This window comes from Myotis nattereri (assembly GCF_964212035.1).
Source record: "Myotis nattereri genome assembly, chromosome: 1".
Classification (NCBI taxonomy): Eukaryota; Metazoa; Chordata; class Mammalia; order Chiroptera; family Vespertilionidae; genus Myotis; species Myotis nattereri.
This window is the reverse complement of record NC_138075.1, coordinates 49,416,538-49,444,390: the sequence shown is the minus strand read 5'-3', so window position 1 is coordinate 49,444,390 and position 27,853 is coordinate 49,416,538. Positions and strand designations below refer to the sequence as shown.

At 43.7% G+C, this 27,853-nt stretch overlaps 1 protein-coding gene across 1 annotated transcript; it reads left to right on the top strand.

The window, feature by feature from the left end:
• Positions 1 to 10,875: 10,875 nt before the first annotated feature.
• C2CD4A (C2 calcium dependent domain containing 4A) lies at positions 10,876 to 12,093 on the top strand (the record flags this gene model as incomplete). Its single annotated transcript, XM_081102233.1, has 1 exon — positions 10,876 to 12,093. One exon carries the CDS (start codon positions 10,876 to 10,878, stop codon positions 11,992 to 11,994), a length of 1,119 nt encoding a protein of 372 aa, XP_080958359.1. The 3' UTR covers positions 11,995 to 12,093.
• Between the last annotated feature and the right edge of the window lie 15,760 nt (positions 12,094 to 27,853).

Genomic DNA, 27,853 nt, shown 5'->3' with positions numbered 1-27,853 from the left:
GACAAACCAATTCTGTTGAGAGACCTGGACGTTTTTTTCTAAAATATATTTCAAAAAGCTGTGGAGATACAGTAAAGGAGTAAACCTCAGAAATGGTGGGCTAGTTGTAGTCCTCAGCATTTATTAAATGCTTTGCTACACATTACTTCTGAAAAACTGTGTGAATTGTTCTTAAACAACTGCTATAGACTGTGTCCTCCCAAAATGCGTACGTTGAAATCCTACCCCCCAATATGATGATATTAGGGTGGTGAGGCCTTTGGGGGGTAATTGGGTAATTAAGCAGAGCCCTCTGAATTGAAGGTACCTGATAAAAGAGAGGCAGAGAGCTCCTTCCCCCATCTGCCATGTGAAGAAATAGCAAGAAGATAACCATCTATGAACCAGGAAGTGGGCCCCCACTGGACTGAATTGGCTGGCACCTTGATCTTGGTCCTCCCAGCCTCCAGAAATGTGAGAGATAAATTTGCATTGTTTTTAAACCACCCCGTCTATGATACTTTGTTAGAGCAGCCTAAAAGGACTAAAATAGGATCAAAAAGAAAAAGATGTCTTAAGTTCAAAGTCTACTGAAGAAGAAAATAGAAAGTCAAATGTCTATAATTGGTTATATGTAAAAGTGACAGAAAAGAAAAAAACCAATACTAATCAGTACTATCAATACCCATCTTAACCCTCCATTCCTTCACACAGAAAATGAATTCTTAACCATTTGTTTTTCTTATCTCAGTCACCCTGACAAAATACGTAGGAGGCACTTAGCACGTCTTTCCATCACCATCCACAACGAACTAATAGCCAAACCTGTTGTTTTGCTTTTGCCATATTTCCTAAATTCTCTTTATGTCTCACCTGGATCATTCAATCACCTAACTGGCTTCCTGGCCTTCAGTTTTCCCCTTCATCCATCTGCGCACCGCCACAGAAGCTGTTTTCCCAAAGCACACGTGAGCACAGGTTAGTCACCATATCAAAAGCACCCAATAACTTTACAATGTTCAGAAAGCCTTCCTCAATCTGTCCCCAAGTTGTTCCTAGTCCACACGCCCTCTTCCAACAATCCCTCTCTCCTTATACACTCCCACCAACTATGCACTGAGGGGAATATAAAAAAAATTAAATTCTGATTAGGATAGTCTCATTCATCATAAAAAGTTTGAATAACAAAGATAAAAGATTCCAAGGACAGAATAGCAAGGTCAAGCGAATGGAACAGAGATTAGATCTGGCTGGAGAAGTGGACAATACTAATCCTTCTCTAATAGTTCCTTGTTTTTCTGTACTTTTGAAAGAATAATGCATATGGGTGCTTTTATATGCATTATTCCATTTTATTAATACTTCTTCAGTTATACCTCATGAGCTATCATGCCATTATTATGCCAAGGTATGCACTTTCATGTAATCATCATAAAAGATTTGTAAGATAAGTAATGCAGGTTGTAGGGTTGTCTCCATCTTATAGTAAAATTAAGGTCAGGAATATTAAATTACTTAACCCAAAATTACACAGCAGGTATTCATTTCCTCCAGCTCCCTGAGCAATTGCCACCCTCATCTCTTTCAATAGTTAGTTAAATCACCATTAGGCTACTAGTACTTCTCGGAGATCTTCCTTTAAAAGGTTAATGACAGAATAGAAAATCTCAGTGGAAAATTCAAAATTGTCAGCATAAATACTATTACCATATAGTATTAACACTTTTATTTATTTTTTTTTTTAGGTTTTGAAAATTTTGTTTATTAACAAGTCTTAATATTGAGGCCATGAGGTGAGGCAGAGAAGCTTAGTGCCAGGAGTATTGACCAGCATATCTGGACATCCTTTAGTATTCTTTGATAATTCTTCTTGAGCAACAATAAAATATGTCTGTTACTTTTGTTAGGTGAACTTTGCTAGTTTTCCACTTAACACTTTCAAATTTTAATATTTTTCTTTTTAAATATGTTTTGTGCACACAGTAATGCCCCAAATTTTCCATACTTCTTGGAGAAGAAATTTACAGTCCTTATCCAAAACAAACTATAATGTCAGGAAACACCACTAGCACATTAATGTAAAGAACAATACCCAAAGGAATTTAGATACAGAGGTTAGGTAAAGAAAAGGAACATTCTAGTACTTATAGTTCTTAAAGTAATTCTGACTAAGAACAATGAGAAGGCCCTGGCCAACTAGCACAGTTGGTTAGAGGATCATCCTGGTACACCAAGGTTGTAGGTTCAATCCCTGGTCAGGGCAAATACAAGAATCAACCAATGAATGCATAAATAAGTGGTACAACGAATCTCTCAATCTCAATATGTCTCTCTCTCTCTCTCTCTCTCTCTCTCTCTCTCTCTCTCTCTCAAGTAAATAAGTAAAAAATTTTTTAAAAAAAGAGGACAAAAAAGGCAATTGCAAAAGTAACTTGCAATGAGAGATTAGGCAATAAGCACAGATGTACAAAACATTTTTTTTCTGTTAAAAACAAGAATTAAAATTAGTGACACTTTAAAAAATAACTACTCTTATGGAAACTAAAAAAAAAGAAAAAATACAAAACAGGTGGTGAAGGCCTGGGGCAAGGGATGGGGCAGGCTACAAGGGGTCAATGGGGGGGAAGGGGGTCATATATGTATAATACTTTCAACAATAAATACTTTATAAAATACAGAAGATCACTGAAACCAAAAGATGGTTCATTGAAAGGACTGATGAACCTTTAGCCAAACTCATTGAGAAACAAAGAGAGAGGAACCAAATAAATAAAATCAGAGGGTGAAAGAGGACCGTAACAACTGACATCACAGAAATACAAATGATTGTAAGAAAATATTACCAAAAAAATAGACTGTATGCCAACAAAATAGGCAACCTGGGCGAAATGGACAAATTCCTAGAATCTTCCAAAACTGGGTCAGGAAGAAGTAGAACATCTGAATAGACCAATAACAACTAATGAAATTGAAGCAGTAATAAAAAAAAATTAAAAAATTAAAAAAAAAAAAAACTCCCAGCAAACAAAAGTCCTGGACCACATGGCTTCACAGGCGAATTTTACCAAACATTCAAAGAACTAACACCTATCCTCAAACTATTCCAAAAAATTCAAGAGGAGGGAAGACTTCCAAGTTCTTTTTACAAGGGCAACATTATCCTAATACAAAAGCCAGATAAAGACACAACAAAGGAAGAAAATGATAGACTAATATCCCTGATGAACATAGATGCTAAAATCCTCAACAAAATATTAGCAGATTGGATCCATCAATATATTTAAAAAGATCACACCGTGATGCAAGGTTGGTAAAATATTTGCAAAGCAATAAATGTGACACATCAAATAAACAAAATGAAAGATAAAAATTACATGATCATATCAATAGCTGCAGAAAAAGCATTTGATAAAATACAGCACCCATTTGTGATAAAAACTCTCAGCAAAGTGGGAATAAAGGGGTCACACCTCTACATAATAAAAGCTATATATGGAAAACCTACAGCCAACATCATACTCAATGCGCAAAAACTAAAAGCATTTTCCTTAAGATCAGGAACAAGAAAGCGATGTCTCCTTTCACCATTCCCATTCAACATAGTACTGAAAGTGCTAGCCATAGGGATGAGACAAGAAGAAGAAATAAAAGGCATCCAAATTGGAAAGGAGAAAGTAAAACTGTCATTATTTGCAGATGACATAATATTGTATGTAGGAAAACCTAAAGACACCAGCAAAAAAACCACTAACTCAGAAATGGATGGCATTTCAAAAATAAAAAATATAAATAAATAATAACAACTCTTGCTTAAAAATAGAAAAATAGAAATTCTAACTTCACACTACCCCTTACCTACGATCCATTCCCCAACCCTGGAGTTTATTAAGAAAAGCAAAAGGAATTTCGGGAAAAAAGAAAACGGAAATACTGAAGAAAGCTAGAGAATAAGATTACACCATGGACAGTCGGAGAAGTTAGGAAGGTTAAGTGGCAGAAAGCATTGGAGTGGATTGCAAAGTGGTAGAGCCAGGGGAAAACAAATCATCTGGCTAATTCAACCCTCTTTGACAGATGGAAACACTGAACAGAGGAGGGAATTAAGGGACAAGCCAAAGTTCCACAAGTCAGTGACCGTCAGAGCTAAAACCCAAGTGTCCTGACTTCTGATCTGCATTCTTTCCATTACTCCATCCTCTAATTCTGTTGAATGATAGATAAGTCAGAATAGATAGATAGATAAATAGAATAGCAGTATTTTATTTGGTTGTAAAGTCTTCTTCTTGCTTTCCTTGGCATCCAAACTCTTATACTCATATCCTATATAATAATAGAGGAATATGCAAATTAGCTAGGAGCCCTCATGGGTAATGACCCGCAGGAGCAGGTGAGCGTGGCTGGGTGCCACAGGAGGCTGAGGCCGGGACGTGAGGCTGTGTCAAAAAAAAAAAAAAAAATGCGTTCACATGCCCTAAAGCACAAACATCCCAGCAGATAATTCAATGCAGGCTATTGTGTAATCACAATGATTACATAATATTGATTACACAATAAACTTATTTTCACTGAAAAAAAATTAACATCTTCATTTAAATATGCCCCAGTAAGGCTGCTGAGGCTTTCATCTGTCCCCTTCTACACCGAAGACGACAGGGTTCAAGGAGGAAGGGCTCCAGTTTCGTTTTCTCAACACCCAGCTAGGAGGCCTCCCTGGGGCGGCTCTCCACGCAGGACATGCGCTCCGCTAGGACCCAGGAGCCCCAAAGGGAGGCGGAGCGAACTGCTTTCCCTCCAGGACCCCGCTCTCCCCGGGAGTCCTGTGCAGAGGGCGCTCGCCCTGGGAACCCAGAAATCCACCTCTCGGGGCAACTGCGCAGCAGCCAGGCATGGCGAGCTGCGGGAGGCCGACCTACCCATGCGGATGTGTACAGCTGGCGGAGGCCAAGCAGCTGCCATAGTTGAAGTCATCCTCGATGGAGCACCGGGGGTAGCGGGGATCAGTTGGCCATGTCGGCAATGGAACCCCAGATCCCCGCCAAATGACTAGAGCACAAGGACCTCAATGTCCCGGTCACTTCCTGAGCAGCAGTCAGCCCTGTCCAGGAATCAAACCTGCAACCTAAGTAGGGGCCCTGACAGAATGGAACCCAAACCTTTGCTGTGGCATAGGAGCTGTGACCCACAGCAGGGGCCAGGGCAGCCAGAGGGGTTTTGTCGAGGGGCCCTGACAGGCAGCACCCAGCGCAGTGGGTTAGAACCTCCTGATACAGCAAGGTTGTGAGTTGGATCCCTGGTCAGGGCACAGACAAGAAACAACCAAAGAGAACATAATAAGGTGAACAACACACTGGTGTTTCTCTCGCTCCCTTCCTTTCTCTGAAATAATCAATCAATAAAAATTAAAATAAAAATAAACCCTCTGGCTTGCAGAGTTGCTAAAACAGTTAGAAAGCGACGTCCCATCCCTTCCAGTTCATTCAACAAATACTTCATGGGCTCCTTCAATAATCACACTGGGGATGGGTGTTTGTTTGTTGCTTATTTGTTGGTTTTGGTTAATCTTCTCCTGAGGACATTTTTGCATTGAGTTGTTTTTTTTTACTGAGAGTGGAAGGGAGGGAGAAAGACAGAAACTAATGTGAGAGACATCAATTGGTTGCCTCTTGCTGAATCCCTAACCAGGGCCCCAGGTTGAGCCTACAACCCAGGTACCTGCCCTTGATTAGAATCCAATCTGGTACCCTTCAGTCCGCCTGCAGAAGCACTATCCACTGAACTGAACCAGCATTTTTTTTCTTTTTAAGGCCTCCTCTAAGGATTTTTTTTTCATTGATTCTAGAGAGAGAGGAAAGGAAAGGGAAAGAGAAACACCGATCAGCTGCCCAAGCAATCCAACAGGGATGGAACCCACAACCTGTGTATGTGCCCTCACCTGGAATCGAACCCATGACCCTTTGGTGCATGGGAGGACACTCTTAACTACTGATCCACATAGACCAGGGCCTGGAGGTACATTAAAACATTTTTTTTTTCAGATCTGCCCTGGCCAGGTGGCTCAAATTGGTTGGAGTCTCAACCTGTACACCAAAGGATTTCCTGTGGGATTCTAGGTTAGGGCACATACTTAGGTTAGTTCCCAGTGGGTCAGCAGGTGCAAAGGCAGCCTATGGTATTTCTCTGTCACATGTATGTTTCTCTCTCTAAAAATCAACTTTAAAAACATCCTCAGGTGAGAATTAAATATATATATATATATATATATATATATATATTACAAAATTTTCAGATCTAAAATTTTATTTGGTTCTTTTTTAAATTTTATTTTTCATTTGCAGTTCACATTCAATATCCTATCCTATATAATAAAACCCTAATATGCAAATTGACCAAATGGTGGAATGACTAGTCGCTATGAAATCACCACCAGGGGGCAGATGCTCAAGGTAGTAGCTGCCTCCTGGTGGTCAGTGTGCTCCCACAGGGGGAGCGCTGCTCAGCCAGAAGCTGGGCTCACCACTGGCCAGTGCAGCTGTGGTGGCGGGAGCAAGCAGTAGGGAGCAGCAAGCAGGTGGGCGGTAAGGAGCCAGGGGTCCTGGACTGAGAGAGGGCACAGGCCGGGCTGAGGGACACCCCCCCCCCCAACCCCCAGTGCACAAATTTTGTGCACTGGGCCTCTAGTATGTGTGTGTGTGTATATATATGAAGTCTGCTTTAAATTGTTTAGTTTCCTTCTACTCCAAGAGAACCTCTGGCCTCCATGGTTGATGATCTATTTATGCTCACTTCACAGAATTGTTTGCCAGCTCCATTACTGGATGTCCCATAGCTATACTGGTAGCTGTGCACTCAGAATGACCACAATCTTCCTCTGAGTAGATTTGTGTGTTCCAGGTACAAGGCCTCAGTCTGTTACAGCATCCCAAGTACCGCATGGCTCGTGCTTCCAAAGTAAGGGCTTAATGTGGTCACAAGGGACCATGCAAGGGCACATCTCTGCTGTTTTCAAGAAATCTTACACAGGAAATGCTGCTAAAGTGTTATTGAAGAAGATGAATTGCTAACTAAAACAAAGCAAATCTGTTTTCTTGGCCAAGAAGAGAATTGTTTTTAAAGGAATCTACTTTCATAATAATAACCAGTAACTGTTAGCTAGCACTTGCTGTGTGAGAGGAATTTCATACACTTTTAATTCTCACAACAATCTCATGTGATAGGTATTATTACCTCCAATATACAATGTGGGCACAAAGAGGCTAATTGACTTGCCCACAGTCCTATAGCTAAAAAGTTGCATAACAGATTTGAACCTAGGACAGATTCACTCCAAAGTATGTATTTCTTTACCCCTACATCATTTCTCATGCCTTGGTGCTTTTTTTCCTTTTTCCCACCACAACATCGCTTTCTTTCTTTTTTAAAAAAAATTGTTTTTAGACATATTTTTATTGATTTCAGAGAGGAAGGAGGAGGGAAAGAGAGATAGAAATATCAATGATGAAAGAGAATCATTGATCGGCTGCCTCCTGCACACCCCTACTGGGGATCAAGCTTGCAACCCAGGCATGTGCCCTGACCTGGAATTGAAGAGTGACCTCCTGGTTCATAGGTTGACACTCATCCATTGAGTCACACCAGTTGGGCAACATCGTTTTCTTAACTTCTCAGCCAGCTTCTCCGATTGTGAGTCTTAGCATTTTAACGAAGGGCTCTCTGGGCTCTTGCAAAGCAACAGCATCTTGTCTCCTGAGAAAAGTTAAGTCAAAACACATGCATGTGACCTGTGAGTATATAATTTGGTAATTATTCTCCCAAAGATTTAACACTGGCTCCAGAATTTTAACCAGGAATGGAGATGATATAAAGACCTTAAGTAGCTAGTCAAGGTCATGGTAAACCCAGAAACCTACCAACCCTGCCCCACCCCCCCCGGCTAAATATATAAATAATGGTCAGCAGTCTCTCCTCATTCCTGCCTTTGCTATATGGAATTCAAATATTTCATCCTCATCATTTTATTCCTATTCTGACAAATATACATAGCTGATATGATCTTGTACAGCCTGGATCCACCTACCTAATAAGGTGATTGGAACCCAGGAAGCATTTAGTAAATATTGCTTTGAATGAAGAAATGAATTAATGAACATTTTCTCCCTTCTGTAACAATAATAAATATGATATCTGGTACTTGTGTATGTCAGGCTCTATGCTAACCTCTTTATATGCACTGTCTTATTGTATACTCATACAACTCTCTAAGTAGATATTATTATTATTACGAGGGCTCTCTCACTAATCCCATTACCTCCCAAAGGCTCCACCTCCTAATTTTACCTTTGATACTGTGGCTTAGAAAGGTTAAACATGCTCAAGTTCACATAGGGAGCCACCGTTCTAACATCAAAACCACATCTGATTTCAGACCCAGTTTTCTTTAAAAAAAAAAAAAAAAAAAGCAATGTTTTCTTTAATCATGTGTACAAATGACTAATGTAGTTGGTAGAGTATTATTTATTTTTTAAATATATTTTATTGATTTTTTTACAGAGAGGAAGGGAGAGGGATAGAGTGTTAGAAACATCGATCAGCTGCCTCCTGCACACCTCCCACTGGGGATGTGCTCGAAACCAGGGTACATGCCCTTGACTGGAATCGAACCTGGGACCTTTCAGTCCGCAGGCCGACGCTCTATCCACTGAGCCAAACCAGTCAGGGCATGACCCCCAGTTTTCTTAATCACTACATTCTACAACTTCCCTTCTATTTTTATTAAAAATAATTATCACTGCTTCTATGCCTGAAATCATTTAATTTATGAAACATTATTTGGAGAAGCAATTGATTTACAAAGCAGAACTAGCTAGCATATATCCAAACACTGAACAAAATGCCTCAGATCTCTTTCAACCTGAGCTAGAAGGAAGTGGCTCTCTTACAGATTTAACACATGTAAGTTTCAAAAGGAATGAAAAAGGTCTCTTAGTGGGTACAGCCTAGAAAAGCCGGATGTGATCAAGGTGCCTCCAAAGGATGATTTCAACAGCCCTGTTGTATTCAGGAATATATTTTTTTCAATCAAAATTCAGCACATATAGCCGTGGCCGGTGTGGCTCAGTTGGTTGGAATGTCCTCCCATACACCAAAAGGTGGCAGGTTTGATTTCTAGTCAGGGCCCATACCTAGATTGCAGATTCCATCTCCTATTGGGGCGCCTACAGGAGGCAAAAAATAGATGTTTCTCACATCGATGTTTCTCTCCCTTCCTCTCTCTTAAATCAATTTAAAAAGAAAACACATATCCTCAGGTGAGGACTATAAAGCAAAACAAAATATGCACACACCAAAAAAACAAAAAACAAGAAAACAACAACCCAGCAGAACATGGCTTAAAAAGTGGGTTGTAAGATTAAAAAAAAAAATAGAGGTATACACTACATATAATCTTATATGTAGTCGTTAAATGTATGCTAGATTATTTTTTATATTTTTATTGACTTCAGAGAGAAAGGGAGAGGGAGAGATAGAAACATCAATAATGAGAATCATTGAGCTGCCTCCTGCACGCACCACATAGGGAATGGGAGCCTGCAACCCCAGCATGTGCCCTGACAGGGAATCCAACCTTGACCTCCTGATTCATAGGTTGAAGCTCAACCACTGAGCGAAGCTGGCTGGGCTATGCTAGGTGATTTTTTACATAGGGCTACACCCCTGTAACTCCACCCAGACCAGTGTGGAATATTTTCAGCACCCCAAAAGGTTCCTGGTACCAGAGTGATCAACAAAGAAAAAACACACACACTTAAATCAGAACAGAAAGCCATAAAGCAAGCCAAGAAACTTTGAAAGCTGGGCAGGGAACGGCCGAATTTGGAAGAGGGTGTTAAGAATTAGACAAACCCGACTTTTATCTTCTCTTAGTGGTGGGTGTAGGGTGCTGTGCATTCACATTGTGTCCCTAGATGTTCACTATGACTCCGCGACATAGTAAAGATTTAACCCTCTTTTGCACGTGATGAAAAAGAAACTTGTTTACTGTTTCTGAGGATAACATCCCCACACCAAGCAGGAGAGAAAGAGAACTGGATCTCTTGAATTTGCGCAGCAAATCCAGCCACGTGGCAAAAGGAACGCAGGTGTGGGGCGGAGGGAGGGAGGCCTGGAATCAAGTTACCGAGCAACGTCGCTCCGGCCCGCCCATTGGCGGGCGCATGAGGCCCGGCTTATAAAGGCTCAGGCCGGCCGGCTGTCCCTGGACTGCTCTACTGTATCACCCCGCCACGCGCCCTTTGAGTTTCGCGCAGGCTGCGCGCTCCTGAGGCCCTCCTGGTAAGTGCCCCAGTCAGAATGGTGCGAGATCCATCTGGCATTGGACCTCAGGTACATCCGGTGGGACCCAAAGCCTTGCTTTAACTCCCCGGGACTCTTCTGGAGCTCTTTGCCCCTAAAAAGGGAGACCAAGCTGAGTGTCCTGGAGGGGGGGGTAATTATTTCAATAATTAGAACTAGAGCAGTAATCCAAGGATTCAGGAAATGATTGCACAAGCATCAAGGACAGCGTGAGACCAACATTTGATAGTCTCTGCCTTAGGCCAGCTAAAGCGGATCGGATTAAAGCAATAAGCCCCGAAATGTTCATGACTACTGAACGGAGACTGGACAAATGAAGAACTATTGTCACGGTCACCAAAACATAATTTGCAATAGCAGCGGGGAGCGGGAGGGGACAGTTTGCCTAGTCCCAAAGGAGGGAGGAGAAGGCACCCCAAAAGTAGAAGAAAGGAGAGAGGAATTGCTGTGCCCTGCGGGGCTCACTCTGACAATCCATGTGCGCTTGTGCGTTGCAGGCTGACCAGCTCCAGCAGAGGGTGGCCCAGATCCCGCACCTGCCTCCTGATGTGGTGCCTGGAGCGGCTCGGCTTAGGTCCCGAGTGCCTCCTACTACGGGGCGGAAACGGACGTCTCCAGGGTCGGGCCAGACGAACCACTGCCAACGCGCCCGCCAAGTGTGCAAACGTGCTCACCCCAGACCGCATCCCAGATTTCTGCATCCCCCCACGATTCGCGCCCTGCCCCGTGCTGGCTGCACACCGGGACTCCTGGGTTAAAAAAGCAGGAACTGACGCCGCCGCGGGGCGCACGGACTGGGACCCGCGCTCGCAGGCCGCGCTCTCGCTGCCCCACCTGCCCCGCGCGCGCACCGCCTACGGCTTCTGCGCGCTGCTCGAGAGCCCGCACACCCGCCGCAAGGAGTCGCTCTTCCTCGGGGGCCCCGGGGCCGCCGCGCTCCTGCAGCCGCCCGTGCTCCGCCCGCGGGCCCACACCTACGGCGGCGGCGGAGACGCCCCCCTCTGGTCCCGTGGTGTCGGCTTCACCCCACCCGCGGCATCCGGCGGCTCCCGCCCGCCCCGGAACACGTTCGCCCTGCGGCCCCGCGGCCACCGCCTCCTGCGCGCCCCCGAAGGGCTGCTGAGCCGCGCGCTGCAGGCCCGGAGGAGTCGCGGCCTGGCCCGCGCCCGCTCGGTGTCCAGCGGGGACCTGGACGAGGAACGCTGCGCCAGCTCGGGGTCCCCGGCCCGGACCTGCTCCGCGTCCCCTCCGTCCGACGCCGGCCCGCGGCCCGAGCTCCTGGAGGCCGAGGGCACCGTAGCTCTGGGTCGCGCCGGCGGCGCCCTGCGCCTGGCCGCCGAGTACAGTCCGGCCAGCGGGCGCCTCCGCCTCCGGCTGCTCCGCCCCGAGGGCCCGGCCGGAGCAGCCTCCGATCCCTGCGCCGTGGGCTGCCGCGTCAGCCTGGTCCTGCCGCCGCCCGGCAAGACGCGCCAGCAGCGCAGCGCCGTGGTCCGGCGGAGCCGCAAGGCCGTCTTCGACCAGGACTTCTGCTTCGACGGGCTGTCGGAGGACGAGGTGCGCCGCCTGGCCGTGCGCGTCAAGGCGGAGGACAAGGGCCGCGGCCTGAAGCGGGGCCGCCTGCTGGGCCAGGGCGAGCTGCTGCTGGGCTCCCTGCTGCTGCTCTGAGGGCGCCCGGGCCTCAGGCCCTGCCCGCGGGCGCTTGCTGCCCGCTGGGGACTCTAGGACACTTCACAGCCGTTTTGTACAAAATAAACGTGTATTTATTCTTCTACTGAAGCCTTTGTTTAAGTCCAATATGGGCAGAGATGATAGTGGCTTAATTATCACAGTAAAGGATGTGATATTTTGTGCGGATACCTTCAAAATTCATTTTAGCAAGTGGCATGGTGTTCTGCAGTAGGGTTTCCCAATGCAGACCGCAGATGCATTGCATTTCATTTGTCCCCCACAGTAATATTAGGAGGTAATGAATTACATGAAGTTTTAAAACTAGAGGCTGTTTTGGTGATCTATTTGCTCCATTCTCTTCATTTTACAGTTTGTTCATTCCACAACATCCACTGAAACCATTTTAGAGGATTTATTACTTTTGAAGCATTGCTTAAGACCCTGGATAAGAAAATGAGGCCGAGAGAGGTGAAGTGGCTTGCCCAAAGTCAACAGAGAATTATTAGGCATTCCAAGATGATACTCTTGGCAACATCTTGTTGGAAAAGCACTGGAGGAATTAAAACCATTTTCATACTCTAAGCTTAAATACTCTAATAGTTATAGAAGTATTGACTCATAATTCTTAAAACCACCCTTAAGAAGTCAACATTGTAATCTCACTTCACAGATGAGGATATTGAGGCACAGAATAAAGAGCAAGTCAGGATTTACACCTGAGTAAATGTTGTACTCATTACTCTCCGAAGTAATACCACAGTGTCTCAATGGCTTATCTCACTAATGTTGTGAGAATGCGGCTTATATCTAAAATTGTGGACTCTGAGGTGGGTCTCCTCACATTCCTCACCCTCTAGTGCAGTGGTTCTCACCCTGTGGGTCGCGACCCTTTGGGGGTCGAATGACCTTTTCACAGGGGTTGCCTAAGACCATCGGAAAACACATATATAATTACATATTGTTTTTGTGATTAATCACTATGCTTTAATTATGTTCAATTTGTAACAATGAAAACACATCCTGCATATCAGATATTTACATTATGATTCATCACAGTAGCAAAATTACAGTTATGAATTAGCAACAAAAATAATTTTATTGTTGGGGGTCACCACAACATGAGGAACTGTATTAAAGGGTCACGGCATTAGGAAGGTTGAGAACCACTGCTCTAGTGGGAAACCAAATCAGTTAAATGAGTAATTTATCTCAAGCTAATGACTTAAGGCATTGAGATGAGCTGAGTCCAAGGCTCTAGCAGCGGTTCTCAACCTGTGGGTCGCGACCCCTTTGGCGGTCGAACGACCCTTTCACAGGGGTCGCCTAAGACCATCCTGCATATCAGATATTTACATTATGATTCATAACAGTAGCAACATTACAGTTATGAAGTAGCAACGAAAATAATTTTATGGTTGGGTCACAACATGAGGAACTGTATTTAAAGGGCCAGAAGGTTGAGAACCACTGCAAAGAGAAAGCTAACTGGCCTCCAAAGAGAAAGGGATGCCAGCCATAATGGCACCATGTATGCTAATGTGTCAAGGCAGGGAGTCAAGAGTGTATCTATAACATTGTCCTACCTCTGGCTTTTGATAATAATAACTAGAGGCCTGGTGCACGAATTCATGCACCAGTGGGGTCCCTCGGCCTGGCCAGTGATTGGGGCTGATCAGTTTGGGAGGGGGAGAGAGGGACCACATGAGGTTGGTCACAGCAGCAAGCTTACCAACGGCCGATTCCACGAGGAATCGGGCTCCCTCCTCCCTCCTGTCTGGGTCCGGGGTGCGGGTGAACCAGATTCAGGGCTGAAAGGGCCCCAGCAGCAAGGTCTGGGTCAGTGTGTGTCATAGCTACCTGCCTGTGGTCCAGTTTTCTGGTTGTTCTGGTCATTCAGTTGTAAGGACACTTAGGCTTTTCTATATATAGATAGGTTTATTATGTTTAAAGAATGATTTTTCTTCATCTGTCACATTCACGGCCAATCAGTCATATTTCTTCTTTCTTATGCATATAGGAGGAAAATGTGCCTTCAGTGAGGGTTGAAAATATTTAAATATGTGGTGTGGTGTTAAATATAACTACATTATCAGTCTTGATTCAGAAATGGTTTCTGCTTTCATTAAACAGTTGACAGTTTTATTCATTGATGCTCATGAAAAATGCTGTTTAGAAAAGTTTCCATTTCAGTCACAACTCTAGTATAAAATGAAAATGGATTATTGTGATGGGTATTTATAATGACAATCATTAAATAAATGTGAAGAATAAGTGCGAATTCATTAACTGTCAAAATCAACCACATCCAGAAACAAGAAGTGGTTTACCAAATGAATGATGACATAACAGTAGTTCAGATCTATCATGTGCTCTTCTATCTACTCTAAGTCACCATTTTTAGGCCTTCAAGGCAACAATTATTTTTTAAAATGATTAACCTTCATGATTTTAGAACTTGTACCTAGTACTGACTTCACATATATAGTATTTAAAAGGAAAATTAATGGAGAGTGAAAACCATTTGGCTAATACAAGATTAGTGTGGGGTTTTATTTTTCTTGGTGTGTTTTTTTCCCCAAATAAAAACAGAGCACTTTGATGGCTTAAATAGTAAAATATTACTCCAGAAAACATTGCAATCACTATTGTCACTAGATTATATATTAGTAATAGTTTGGGAGAAGTGTCATTTTATTAAGAAGGTAAATCAATGCATTTCAGAAATTTAAATTTCCATGAAATAATAGTGGGCTTTTCCAGATTTCCACCAATGTCAAGTTACGGTTGGTCAAATAATGTGAAAATCTAATCAAAATAATTTTAAAATGACTGACATATAATCAGAAATCACAAAACCAGCAGTTTTAAAGTTGAAAGAAGAGTAAGAATCATTTTGTGCAAATCCATGTAAAATAGAAAAGGACCAGAGAGGCAAATTGTAGATATTTTGCTCTTCAACCTTGGATCACTAGTTCCAAAAAAGGAGAAACATTTGCACGTAATTTATTTTACATCACTGAACTGATCTGAATTTTTTTGCATTTCAGAAATCGTATTTGCATCAAATTTTTTATGGTAACATCAGCCTTTTGGGGGACAATTTTAAGTTTGGTTTATGCTTTGCTGCCCTCTACTGGATCCTTCATGTGTTTCATAGGGGGGTCTGTCTCAGTATTATTAGACCATCTCAACTGAATATAAAGACGGATCTAATGTCAGAACCCAATGACCTTGAAGATGTGTGCTAACACAAGATGACAATGGAGATTCACATCGCAAAATAACAAGTGTCCTTGTTTTTGTCTGGTCTGTGCTTTGAGGTTTCTCTAAGGATACCTTCTCAGATAGAGGATCTGCCTTGCAGCTTTTCCAGCCTTTATCCACTAATATTGGAGCCCTGTTGATGTGGTGGTAAATTCTGGGGAGGGGAGGCATTATCCAATGATTAAATCTCAGTCTTTTCATGGGCCTTTGTCCCTGGATTGTGACCTTAACAATTTTAGTAGTTGTTATTTTTTTACTTTTTCCTCTCTAGGTGAGATGGGAAGGATAGATGGGTTGGAGTTGAGTAATTGCTCTTCTCCCCAAGTCAATAAGGTTTTGGTAAAATCTTTTCTACTGTAGACTAGGCTTTGTAATAGGTAATGCACTGGGAGTTTTTCAAAATGGTTGCTGCTAACGTTTTTGCTTACCTCTTCACCGTGAGAACCTGGTGGAGTTCCTGGAGGTAAAAGTATGCCACCCACACCTACCCACAATCCCAATGTCTATTCAATAGCTTTTTGGGGAAAAAAGTTGTTTTATTGATGTCAGAGAGGGAGAGAGAGAGAGAGAGAGAGAGAGAGGGAGAGAGAGAGAGAGAGAGAGAAACATCAATGATGAGAGAGAATCATTGATTGGCTGCCTCCTGCATGCCCCCAGTGATTGAGCCCGAAACACTGGCATGTGCCCTGACCAGGAATTGAACTGTGACCTCCTGGTTCATAGGTTGACGTCAACCACTGAGCAACCTTGGCCAGGCTCAATAGCTTTAAAGTTCAGTGAGTCACTGATTTTCTTTCCCAAAGCCATTAATTTTATCATTAAAACCAATACAAGTAAAAATGATCCATCTTTGAGTAGGATCACATCTTGTGAGAGTCAATTAAAGGAAATAACGATTATATCATTAGAGAAAAGTCTGAATGGAGATAGGACTGGTAGACACGTGTTCTTCTAGGTAGGTTAATAGAGATAACCTTTGTTAAGGAGTCAACAATCCCTCCTTTCCTTTCTGTGTCACCCTGCAGCTGGTGGAGCAGAAATATGAGCTCTTTAGTGACATCAGAGCTAGACAGGGCTACAGATCCAGTTTCTATCAGTCATTAGTCAAAAAGCCACTTCATTCACAAATCTAGTATTGAATAATGGACCCTGGGTACTCTGTAGCAACTCTACATGTGTTGGTTGTTGATGGTAAATTTATTTTTTAAGAAGAGTTTATATTCAAACTTGGAGAGATATGAATTCCCTATCTCAGCTGTCATTTCTATCTGTGTCTCTGGGTCATATTAAATAGCCTTTCCTAATGCCATTTCTTCATTAGTAAAGAGGCAGTAATATTACCTACCACTTGGGATTTTTTGTAAGTGTTAAAGGAAATAATGTATTCAAAGTCCTCAAACTAATTCCCTGTTGTGTAGAACTACTCAATAAATATTAGGACTTTTCATAATGGATGATGTTACAGTACTTTCCCCCAAACTTCTAGAATATCTAATAGGTGCATATCCTGTAGCTGGGATCCTATAACTAAGATATTTAATAGATAAGTTATACTTGTATGAATCATTTGAGAAATCATTTGGTACATTACAAAGTACCAAAGTCTGTGTTACAAATAACAGTACTATAGACAAGGATTCTTAAAAAGACAGAATTGGGTTCTGACTAGGTGGCTCAGTTAGTTGGAGCATCTCCCATAAACCAAAAGGTTGTGGGTTCAATTCCTGATCAGGGCACATACCAAGGTTGTGGGTTCAATCCTTAGTCAGGGTGCAAAAGAGAGGCAACCAATCAATGTTACTCTCTCTCTCTCTCTCTCTCTCTCTCTCTCTCTCTAATTTTTTAAGAAAGACATAATCAGGAAATGAAAAAGGTTCAGACATTTATTTCATACCCACCATATTCCCAACACTACACTAGAGACACATTAATTATTAGATCCCTTTGTTCCACAGCCGTGTGAGGAAGGACTTTAACTCCTGCTGCTCAGAGAAGGTGCATGTTCACACAGCTGGTAAAGGGGAAGACAATGATTTGGAACCGTATGAGTATGACCACAAAGCCTCTGCTAGACCTTGGGTATCACCCAAGAGGTGGGCTGGATTTGGTTTTAAAGAGAAAAGAGAGAATGGTAGCCTTAGAAAAAGAACTAAGTTTTGGATCCAAGATACATAAAATGTGTTCTTGAAACACTGCTTTTTGGGTCCCCAACAGCTCCTGGGAGCACCTTTGGTGATCATATTGCCATGTGCTGAGAACTTTGACTTGCTGACTTCTTAGGACGTAAAACTAAAATACAGATATCATTGTGCCTTGCAACAATTAGAAGACAGCAGCTCATCCTATGTCAACAGGTATGATTTATTCACTCATAATATCATATTACCCATGGACAACACTATTTCTTCATCTTTTTATTTATTTATTTTTTTATTGATTTCAGTGAGGAAGGGAGAGGGAGAGAGAAATAGAAACATCAATGATGAGAAAGAATCACTGATGGACTGCCTCCGCACTGGGGATTGAACCCGCAACCCAGGCATGTGCCCTGACCAGGAATTGAACCAGGACCTCCTGGTCCATAGGTAGATGCTCAACCACTGAGCTATGCCAGCTGGGCTATTTCTCCATCTTGTAAGTACATTTTACTGCATGATTAACTATGTAAATAGAAGGCTGGAAGTTTGAGCTTTTCTGAAAAGTTGATATATCAAAGCCTTATGGTCAAGAAAAAATGACTAGTTTTGAACCAAGATAGATATATTACTTTTTATTTTATGTAAGCCATCTCTCTAAGCTTGAGACTTTCTTTACTAGGCCAAAGTGCTGAACTTTGACAAATATTTACCATCCTTAAACATTTTAAAACACTTCCGACATCAACTTGAAGAAGAAAGTTCATGAAGAATAATAGAACTTAAAACTACTAAGTCAACTTAGAAAAAAGTTGCTCAGTACCCTCATTTTATAGATGAAAAAAGTAAGATCAGAGAGTGAAAGGTTTCTCCAGCATGATATTGCCAGTTAGTGGATTTCCTGACTCCCAAACTAGAGCCTTCATATGCCATAATATTAAGTACACTGGTGAACAATTAGGTTTTTGTATTATTAAAGAACATTTTGAAAAATGATCACCACAAAGACACAACCATTCTTCTGTCACTCTGTTCTAAATTATTTTTTGTCTTTGTCCACTACTTACTTTCCCATCCTTGTTTATAAGTATACCTATATTTATATGGTTCCAAGAATAGTATATATACATACTAGCTTTTTATATTTTTAATTTATGATTATAATTAAGAGTTGCTCATATTTCTATTTGTCTTTGGTACCATAGCCTTTGAACTATGTATATAATAATTAATGTAAATATTTCCTTATTTTGAGTTTTTTTTTCACTGTCCCCAATTTATTTACTTCTTTTCTTCTTTTGACTTTTTTCCTCCGAATAAATTCTAAGTGATGGGATTTCAGGATCAAAGGCTATGATCATTGCTATAGCTCCTAATACACATTGATAAGTCGCCTTTTTTCTTTTATGAAGTAAAATGGGGAAAGGAAGGACTGGGTGGAAGGCGGAGAAAATTCCTAAACTTAATGGCTTGTGATTAAAGAACTGAACCTGTCTGTAGAGGGCAGGGAATGCCCAGAGATAGCATGGCAAGTGAAAAGGAATGCGGAAGGTTTGGTTGCTATGGTAAATAAGACTATTACTGTTATACATTAATGGGTTTAGGGCAGGGGTGGGCAAACTTTTTGACTGGAGAGCCACAATGGGTTCTTAAACTGGACCGGAGGGCCGGAACAAAAGCATGGATGGAGTGTTTGTGTGAACTAATATAAATTCAAAGTAAACATCATTACATAAAAGGGTACGGTCTTTTTTTTTTTTTTTTTAGTTTTATTCATTTCAAACGGGGGGTGGGGGGGTGGGGGGAGCGGGCCGTAGTTTGCCCATGGCTGGTTGGTTTAGGGACTCTTTTTGAAAGGATTCCCTGGCTTGTGTTGTTTCCAATCAAGGACCTCCCTTCTCTCTCACATCAAAGTCTGGTTTACACACCAGCCTCTAAAGAGCAAAAATGCTATTTGTGTTGGGATTTTTTTAAAAAACCTTCCTTTAATTATTGTTTTGTTAAGTGCCCACTTAAGTGCCTGGAGCGAGAACCAGGGAGAACAAAATTAGCTCAGATGCATCAAACTCAGTTTTAAATAATCTGAGGAGAATAAACTAATTCCATTGCAAATGTGATTTTAGACTTATGCTTTTTAAATCCAATTTTCATTGTGCATGTGACTGGTATATTTTCCCATTGCTGTATTTAACCAGGGAGGTTTTGTGCACTTACTGCCTCTTTTCATTTGTATGAAAGGTGCAGATTTTGGCAGGTAGTGAGGGGAAATGTGTACTTTAACAGATTTGGGATATCCTTTATGGACCTCACTATAGAAAGACAAGAGTTTGAAACTTACAAACTGAACTGAAATGTCAGATATTTCGCAATCATTAATTAAGCTGTCACCCCAGGCCAACCCAATGATATTAAATTACAAGGTCAACAGTGTTGTAGGAATGCTCTGCTTTCCAAACACCCGAGTAATCCCAGTCCTAAAAGGGAAGGTCATAGGTGTTTGTGGAGCACCAAGTATGAGCTCAGCAACTGTGTCAGGCACCGCTGGGCATATTAACAATGCAGCGTGTTTAGTGATATTGAAGAAAGAATAAGAATAAAAGACTGGTTCTATACTCCATGAGCAAGTCACTTCCTCTTTGGCCTTTACTTCCTCATTGGAAAATGATAGAGTTGGAGTAGTTCCAGCATAGCAAGTAGGTTTTATCTGAGGTGTAAGCTACCCTGTAGGTGTAGTGGTTGCAGGAATGCTATGGCAAAGAATAGTAAGGTCTGGGCCACCAGATAGAAGGGGGAAAGAGCTCTGTGATTGATTGGCTATGTCTGTATCCTGTATCAATTCACAAGGGAGTGTGGATACTACTACTATTACTACTTACTGACTCTGGGCTCTTGAGTTCTAGGCTCTGATATTCCTTTTTTAAAAAATATATATTTTATTGATTTTTTACAGAGAGGAAGGGAGAGGGATAGAAAGTTAGAAACATCGATGAGAGAGAAACATTGACCAGCTGCCTCCTGCACACCCCCCACTGGCGCTGTACCCACAACCAAGGTACATGCCCTTGACCGGAATCGAACCCGGGACCCTTCAGTCCACAGGCCGACTCTCTATCCATTGAGCCAAACCGGTTAGGGCAATTCCTTGATGTTGATGAAGAGAAGATTCTTGCTCTAAGTAACTTTAAATTAGTTTGGGAAAATAAGAAATTACAATGAATAAATCAAGATGGATTAATTATAAGGGCTAATTTGAATGGTACAGATGATAAATGTCAAAATCTAGAGAATAGGAAAATCAATAAAGACTTGGACAATCAAAAATATTTTCTTGGAGGAAAGAACATTGGAGTTGGGTCTTGAGGAACAGGACATGATAATAATAATAATATAAATACTGAAAAGAATATATAAATATTTGATAACTTTACATGTACAAAGTCTTGTTCCATGTGCTTTTGTTTTGTTTTGTCTTTTTCTGTTAAATGTATAAGAATGAAGTTTATAAAGAAGAGATATAGGCATAGGCCTGCTAAGTCTCCAATCCAAGATAGCTCTGAGGACTAACAATCAGAAGTCCTCTAAATCAAGCATTTCAAACTCAAAGGCTAACACGGGCCAAATAAACAAGGCATGCGGCCCACAGGCTGCGAATTTGACATGCTTGCTCTAAATCATGGTCCAATTTGTGAAAAAGCTATTGGTCAAACTTTGCTTCAGATCCCCTGCAAAACCTTTATTCAGACATTCACTTTGCTTGTTCCTTACCTCAGGTCCCTGCTGCGCTGTTGATCATACTATCCCTTCCTTGCCTTGGTGGGGTTGGGGTACAGAGATACTATTGACTGATCACAGCAGCCTCTCTCTTTTCATGCTGAGTTTTTCTATATCAAAGTCTCAGCCTCCTCCTGAAAGAGCTTTTGCTTCCTGTATAAAGCCATATTCTTAAGATTCTTACATTTTCCTTGGTAAAAGTAAAACATTTTGACTTAGAGTAACAATGGTTGTTGTAGAGAACTTTTGACAGAAAAACACATAATCAATATTTCCTTCTGTAATTGATATCCCAGGCCTCAAAACAAAAGCCTAAATGGAAGATAATCTCTTTCAAAGCCTTTGTAACCTTCTGAAACCTACACTTGCATTTCTCTCTCTTTCTACTCAACTTTACCTGACCTCCTTAATAAGCTACCCTTTCTTCAAGGTTTTCTCAGGAAAAAAACAATCCCACCATAAAATGACTAGGCCAGAAAGAGATTTATAAAAGGCAAATTAAAACCCTGGTCTAGAACTAAATCAAGGGCTATAATTAAGAAGTTTCCTAAACTTCAAAGCACAGGCAAAATATTGCTACAGAATTCAAACATTGTTAGATACTTACTGTCCTGAACTATAGATCTATCCTAAATAGTTCAATTATTTTTAGTCCCTCAGGTGGAAAATTATATTTTAAAATATCAAGGTAGCCCTGACTGATTTGGCTCAGTGGATAGAGTGTCAGCCTGCGGACTGAAAGGTCCCAGGTTCGATTCCAGCCAAGGGCATGTACCTTGGTTGTGGGCACATCCCCAGTAGGAGGTGTGCAAGAGGCAGCTGATTGATATTTCTCTCTCATCGATGTTTCTAACTCTCTATCCCTCTCTCTTCCTCTCTGTAAAAAAATCAATAAAATATATTTAAAAACAAAAATAAAATATCAAGGTAAAAAAAGAAAAGATATAAATATCCCACCTGCATAAAATTTAATAAATAGAAAATATACTATACTAGAGGCCTGATGCATGAAGATTGGGCCTTCCTTCCCCTGGCTGCTGGCACTGCCTTAGCTCCTGCCTGGAGCCACCTTTCCACCTTCCCATGCTGCCCACAGGCCCGGAGCGGCTGGGGCTGAGCGGAACACCTATGTTGTCACCATGGCAATGACGCAAGCATCCCGCCCCATCCCGGGCCACTCGGAGCCTGCATATGCAAATCAACCCACCATCTTTGTTGGGTTAATTTGCATACTCACGCCTGATTGGCTGGTGGGTGTCATAAAGGGACAGTCAATTTGCATCTTTCTCTTTTATTAGTGTAGATAAGATAGTTTCAGAAGTCTTTTTTAGATTAAATTAGATTCAAATTTGTAAAGTAACAATGTAATGTTATGTGTTTGTAACCCAAATTAAAAATAAAATAAAATTTTTTAAAAATTGGTAAACTAAAGATTAAAAAATAGAGTTCAAATAATTTCAAACAGTATTCTGGATGAACCTAATCCTATCTAATAAAAGAGAAACATGGTAATTAGCATATGACCGCTACCCTTCCCATTGGCAAATCAGGGCAATATGCAAATTAACTGCCAGCCAAGATGGCGGCCAGCAGCCAGGCAGCTTAAAGCGAACATGAGGCTTGCTTGCTTTAGTGATGGAGGACTCCAACGTTCCCTGCCTGCCTTACAGCCTCTGAGTCTACAGTTCGAAACATTGTAACAAATATAGAAGCTAAACAAAACCCCAGAAACCTGCTTTCAGCCCGCTGGGATCTCAGAGCTGGAGTTACACATTGTTTCGATTATAGAACCCAAACAAATCAGATACCTGCTTTCAGCATCAGAGGCCTCAGAGCTGGAGACAGAGCTAAAGCTGGCCCAGAATAAAAAGAAAAGAAAAAAAGGAGCAGTTGGGAGCTTCAGCCCTCAGCCCCTCACCCAGGCTGGCCAGGCACCCCAGTGGGGGCCCCCACCCTGATCCAGGACACCCTTCAGGGCAAACCAGCCAGCCCCACCCATGCACCAGGCCTCTACCCTATATAGTAAAAGGGTAATATGCCTCCCAGCACCAGGATCAGCGGAGCCGCGAGTCCTCCCGGCACCGGGATCAGCGTGACAGGGGGCAGCGCCCAAACCCCCTGATCGCCCTGCGGCTCTGTGTGTGACAGGGGGCGGGGCCACAACCTCCCTATCCACCCTGCTCTGTTCGTGACAGGGGAAGGCACCCCAACCCCCTGATCAGCCCTGCTCTGTGCCTGATATGGGGGAGCTCCCCAACCCCCTGATCGTCCTGCGGCTCTGTGTGTGACAGGGTGTGGTGCCCTAACCCACCCCCCGCACCCGCCATGGGCCCTGCTCTGTGTGTGACAGGGTAGAGCCATAACCTCCCCAATGGCCCTGCCCTGAGTGTGAGAGTGGCGGCGCCCCAACCCCCTAATCGGCCCTGCTCTGTGGGTGATAGAGAGCAGTGCCCCAACCCCCCCCCCCACACGGGCCCTGCTCTGTGGGTGATAGAGGGCGGCACCCCAACCCCCTCATCTGCCCTGCTCTGTGTGTGACAGGGGGCGGTGCCCCAACTCCCCTATTGGCCCTACTCTGTGAGTGACAGGGGGCAGCTCCTCAACCCCCTGATGGGCCCTGCTCTGTGCGTGACAGGGGGAAGCTCCCCAACCCCCTGATGGGCCCTGCTCTGTGCATGACAGGGTAAGGAGCCCAACCCCCCTGATGGGCCCTGCTCTGTGCGTGACAGGGGGCAGCACCCCAACCCCCAGATTGGCCCTGCTCTGTGCATGACATGGGGTGGCGCCGCAACCTCCCCATCAACCCTGCCTTGAGTGTGACAGGGGTGATGCCCAAACCCCCCAATCGGCCCTACCCTGAACGTGACTGAGGGTGGCATCGCAACCTCCTGATCCGCCCTGCTCTGTGCATGACAGGGGGTGGTGCCCCAACTCCCCAATCGGCCCTGCTCTGAGCCCGACCAGGGGCTGCACCTAGGGATTGGGCCTGCCCTCTGCCCCCTGGGAGCAGGCTTAAGCCAGCAGGGCGTTATCTCCCGAGGGGTCCCAGACTGCGAGAGGGCACAGGCCAGGCTGAGGGACCCCGGCTTCCCTCCGAGAGCACAAATTTTTGTGCACCGGGCCTCTAGTCCTATATAATAAAAGCCTAATATGCAAATTGTCCCCTCAACCAGGAGTTTGACTGCTTGCTATGATTTGCGCTGACCACCAGGGGGCATTGCGGAACATGGCAGGTGTCAGCGACATGGTGCTGGTAGAGGGCAGCAGTGGAGGTGCTGCTGGCTCCAATGGGCCCTGACAAAAGCGGGACTGTGGCGAGATGGTGGAGCAGGTGAGCAGGTGGTGCCAAGCCAAGGGTGGGCGGTGGCAACCAACCTCCTGCGGTGCCCAGGTGGGGCTGCGACCTCTCGCTGGCTACCTGGGGGCGGGGGTGATGGGGTGTAGGTGCGGTGAGAATGCGGGGTATCTGCCAAGCTCACTGTCACTCCCCCTGCTACCTTCCCCTGGGATGCCAGGGCTCACATGCCAGGGAAGCCCCCGCACTCAGGTGCCAGGGGCCTTCGAGGACCCCACCCTGCACCCATGCAGCCTCTTCCGGGTGAGCTGGGCCACAGCCACCAGGACCACAGGGGCCAGTTGGGCTCCCCGTGGGTTCCTGCAGGAGCCGGTCTGTGAGGCAGGTGGGGAGAGAGCATGCTTCCCACCTGGCTTCTGTGCGGTGCCACTGGGTGGCTCAGAGGCCCGTGTTGCACCCCAGCCCGTGGCATACAGCCATGCTCACCGGATCTCTGAATGGGGACTCGAGTGCCATGACTCAGGTGGAGGAAGGTGCGCAGGGGCCCCAGGGACCAGGGCCCAGAGGTCATCTGGGACCTGCCCTTCCATGCCAGATGCTCACACTTGGATCACCGGTCAGGCCTTGGGACTGCACCTGTGCACAAATTTCGTGCACTGGGCCTCTAGTACCGAAATAAAAGGGAAATTTGCCCTCTCTTTTGGTAAATAGGCTTAAGTGTGAATTGAGGGATTTAATAAGGAAAAAATAAAAAGGTAAGTTGCCAATTTGAAAAATACTTAATATGGAGATAAATATTCCAATAGCCTTACTGAGCAAACACACTAGAAACCAATATAATTTCTTGGATCTCTAGATAAAACAACCAAGGGGCCTCTCTTCTGTAAGATCTGAGCCTATAGACAGGGATACCTAGAAGGAGGATCTCCATTATAATCCTGTGAGTAGCATTATGATGTAGTTCCTCTGTGTCAAACTGCTTCCTAAACAACAAAATATCTCTGAACTAAACATTAGCTACTCCTCTGTGGAATTTATTTTTCTTCTTCTTTTTTAATTTAAAGTTGGAAACAGAACAATGTCCACTTTGTGGCTAGATGATTGACCAACTGCTTCCCCATAAAATGCCATAAAGGAGAAAAGAAGGTGTGTGTGGGGGGTGGGGGGTGAACGTTGGAGGAGGAAAATACAGAACAGATGGTGATGTTTACCACTTCATTCACCTTTGCATACGTGAGCAATGCTTGCAAAATTTCTAGGAACGTGGGGTTGCCAGAAAGAAGAAGAAAAAAGCAGCTAATCATTGGTAATAACAGCATCAATAAACCTAACCACACCTGGGCTGGTTGAGCTGGAAATAGAAAACTCAGCTTATCACATACTTATAAACCTGTCACTCGTGGAAATCAAAGCTTCAAAAAAGGGAGAGAGACTTTTCAGAGTGCAGCTCCTGTTACTATTTCCTAACAGTGAAACTCCTGATTAGACTAATTGAGAAAGGCTGTTGTTTCTAAAAGCAGTTGTAAAGATTTAAGGTAGGAGCAGGGAAGGCATTTAAGTGGGAATGATGAGTGTGAAACAGGCTGAGGAAGGCTGAGATTGTGTATCAGGAGAGATGGGTCATCATCTTCCAGTTCTGCTCTAACTGGATGTGTGACTCCCCTGGCCCAGGTTCCCCCATCTAGGTAAAGGGAGGATTGGACCAGTGGTTTCTGAATGGGCTTTTAGCTGCTGTCTTTTCTTCAAGTGGAATCCTTTGCAGAAGCCTAATATCAAAGCTAATTTAAAAGATGAAGTTGCTCTGGTTGATGAAGAGGTGATAGACCCAGAAACCCATTCATTCATTCATTCATTCATTCATTCATTCATTCACTGATTCAGCAAGCATTTTTTGAAATCCTATTACGTGCCAGGTAGTGTGCCAATGCTGGGGAAACATCACTGAACAAATCAGACAAATATCCCTGCCCATATGGAACTTACTTTTTAGCAAGGTGCGGGCAGACAAACAAGAAACCTAGTAAATCAACAAATTATGTGGTGTGGCAGAAGGTGAGATATATAACAGAAAAAAAAAGTAAACCAGAGGAAGGGGAATTCAGAGTGCTCAGTTGGCATGGGGGAAACAGAGGAGGAAGTGAGTGGGGGAGGGGGGCTCATGAGAATGTGAGGTTTGGGCAAAGAGTTGAAAAGGCAATGAGGAAACCACGAAGCAAATATCTGGGAGAAGAACAGCCTGAGCAGAGGTCCTGCATGGAATCACACCTGCACGTTGCAGGGATAGCGAAGAGGAGGTGGCAGGAGTGCAGAGAGTGAGGAGGAGTGCAGTGGGAGAGGAGACTGGAGAGGTAATGGTGGGGGCTAGACTGTGTAAGGCGTTGATGAATCCGGCCAGGAATTTAGCTTTTATGCAGAGTAAAATGGGGAGCCATTGAAGAGTTCTGAGGCAAGAAGCGGTGGCCTGATGTACTATTTTAGCAGGTTCGCTCTTGCTGCTGCATTGAGAATAAACCAGATGGCCATCGGGATGAAAGCAACACTTGGGAGGCTATTGCCTAATTCGGGCCAGAAACGAGGTGGCTCAGACCAGGGCAGTAGCAGTACAAATGGTAGAAACTATGTCCCGGTCCCACCCCTCTGCCTCCTGCTCAGTCCCACAGCTGCTTCCGGGGTACTTACTGGAACCCTCCCTGACTTCTAGGAGTACAGTTTGCAAATCTGTGGGTGTCCTACCGGCTCTGGTCCCCATCTCCAGGGGAGCTAGAACAATAATGTTCAAGGAGTTGCCTATCATCTGATGGACCTAACTTTTTTCCAGCCTAAACATTTAAATTTTGGATAATGAAATATGTTTGGGCTTATAAGTTATCACCAAAGTCTACCCCAAACCCACCTCCACCCCAGCAGTTCTGGCTTTGAGAATAGCCTCATAGGCCTCCCTGCAGGCAAGCGGTCTCTGGTGTGCATGTTTCATCCCTGCTCCTCATCTGGATGATATAGAGGGTACAGCATCCACTTGTCACCTCAAGACCCTCCACAGGCTGTCTCTATGCTTTCTGCACTGTCCTATTTGTGATAACTCTATTACATGTAGTGGGTTCTCAAGGGAGATAGGTTGTTGTGATTCAAATCTGTGCCAGTAATTCCACAATCTCTCTCTATAAAAGCCTAAGTGACCCTTCGACTGTTCTAAACGTAGACTGGTAGCAATGATGCACACTGACCACTAGGGGGCAGTGCTCAACACACAGGCATGGAAACATGGAACAGACTGATGAATCTCAGAGGAAAGGAGGGAGGGGGAGGGCAGGAAGAGATTAACTAAAGATCTTATATACATACTAGAGGCCAGGTGCACAGATTTGTGCACCGGTGGGGTCCCTCAGCCTGG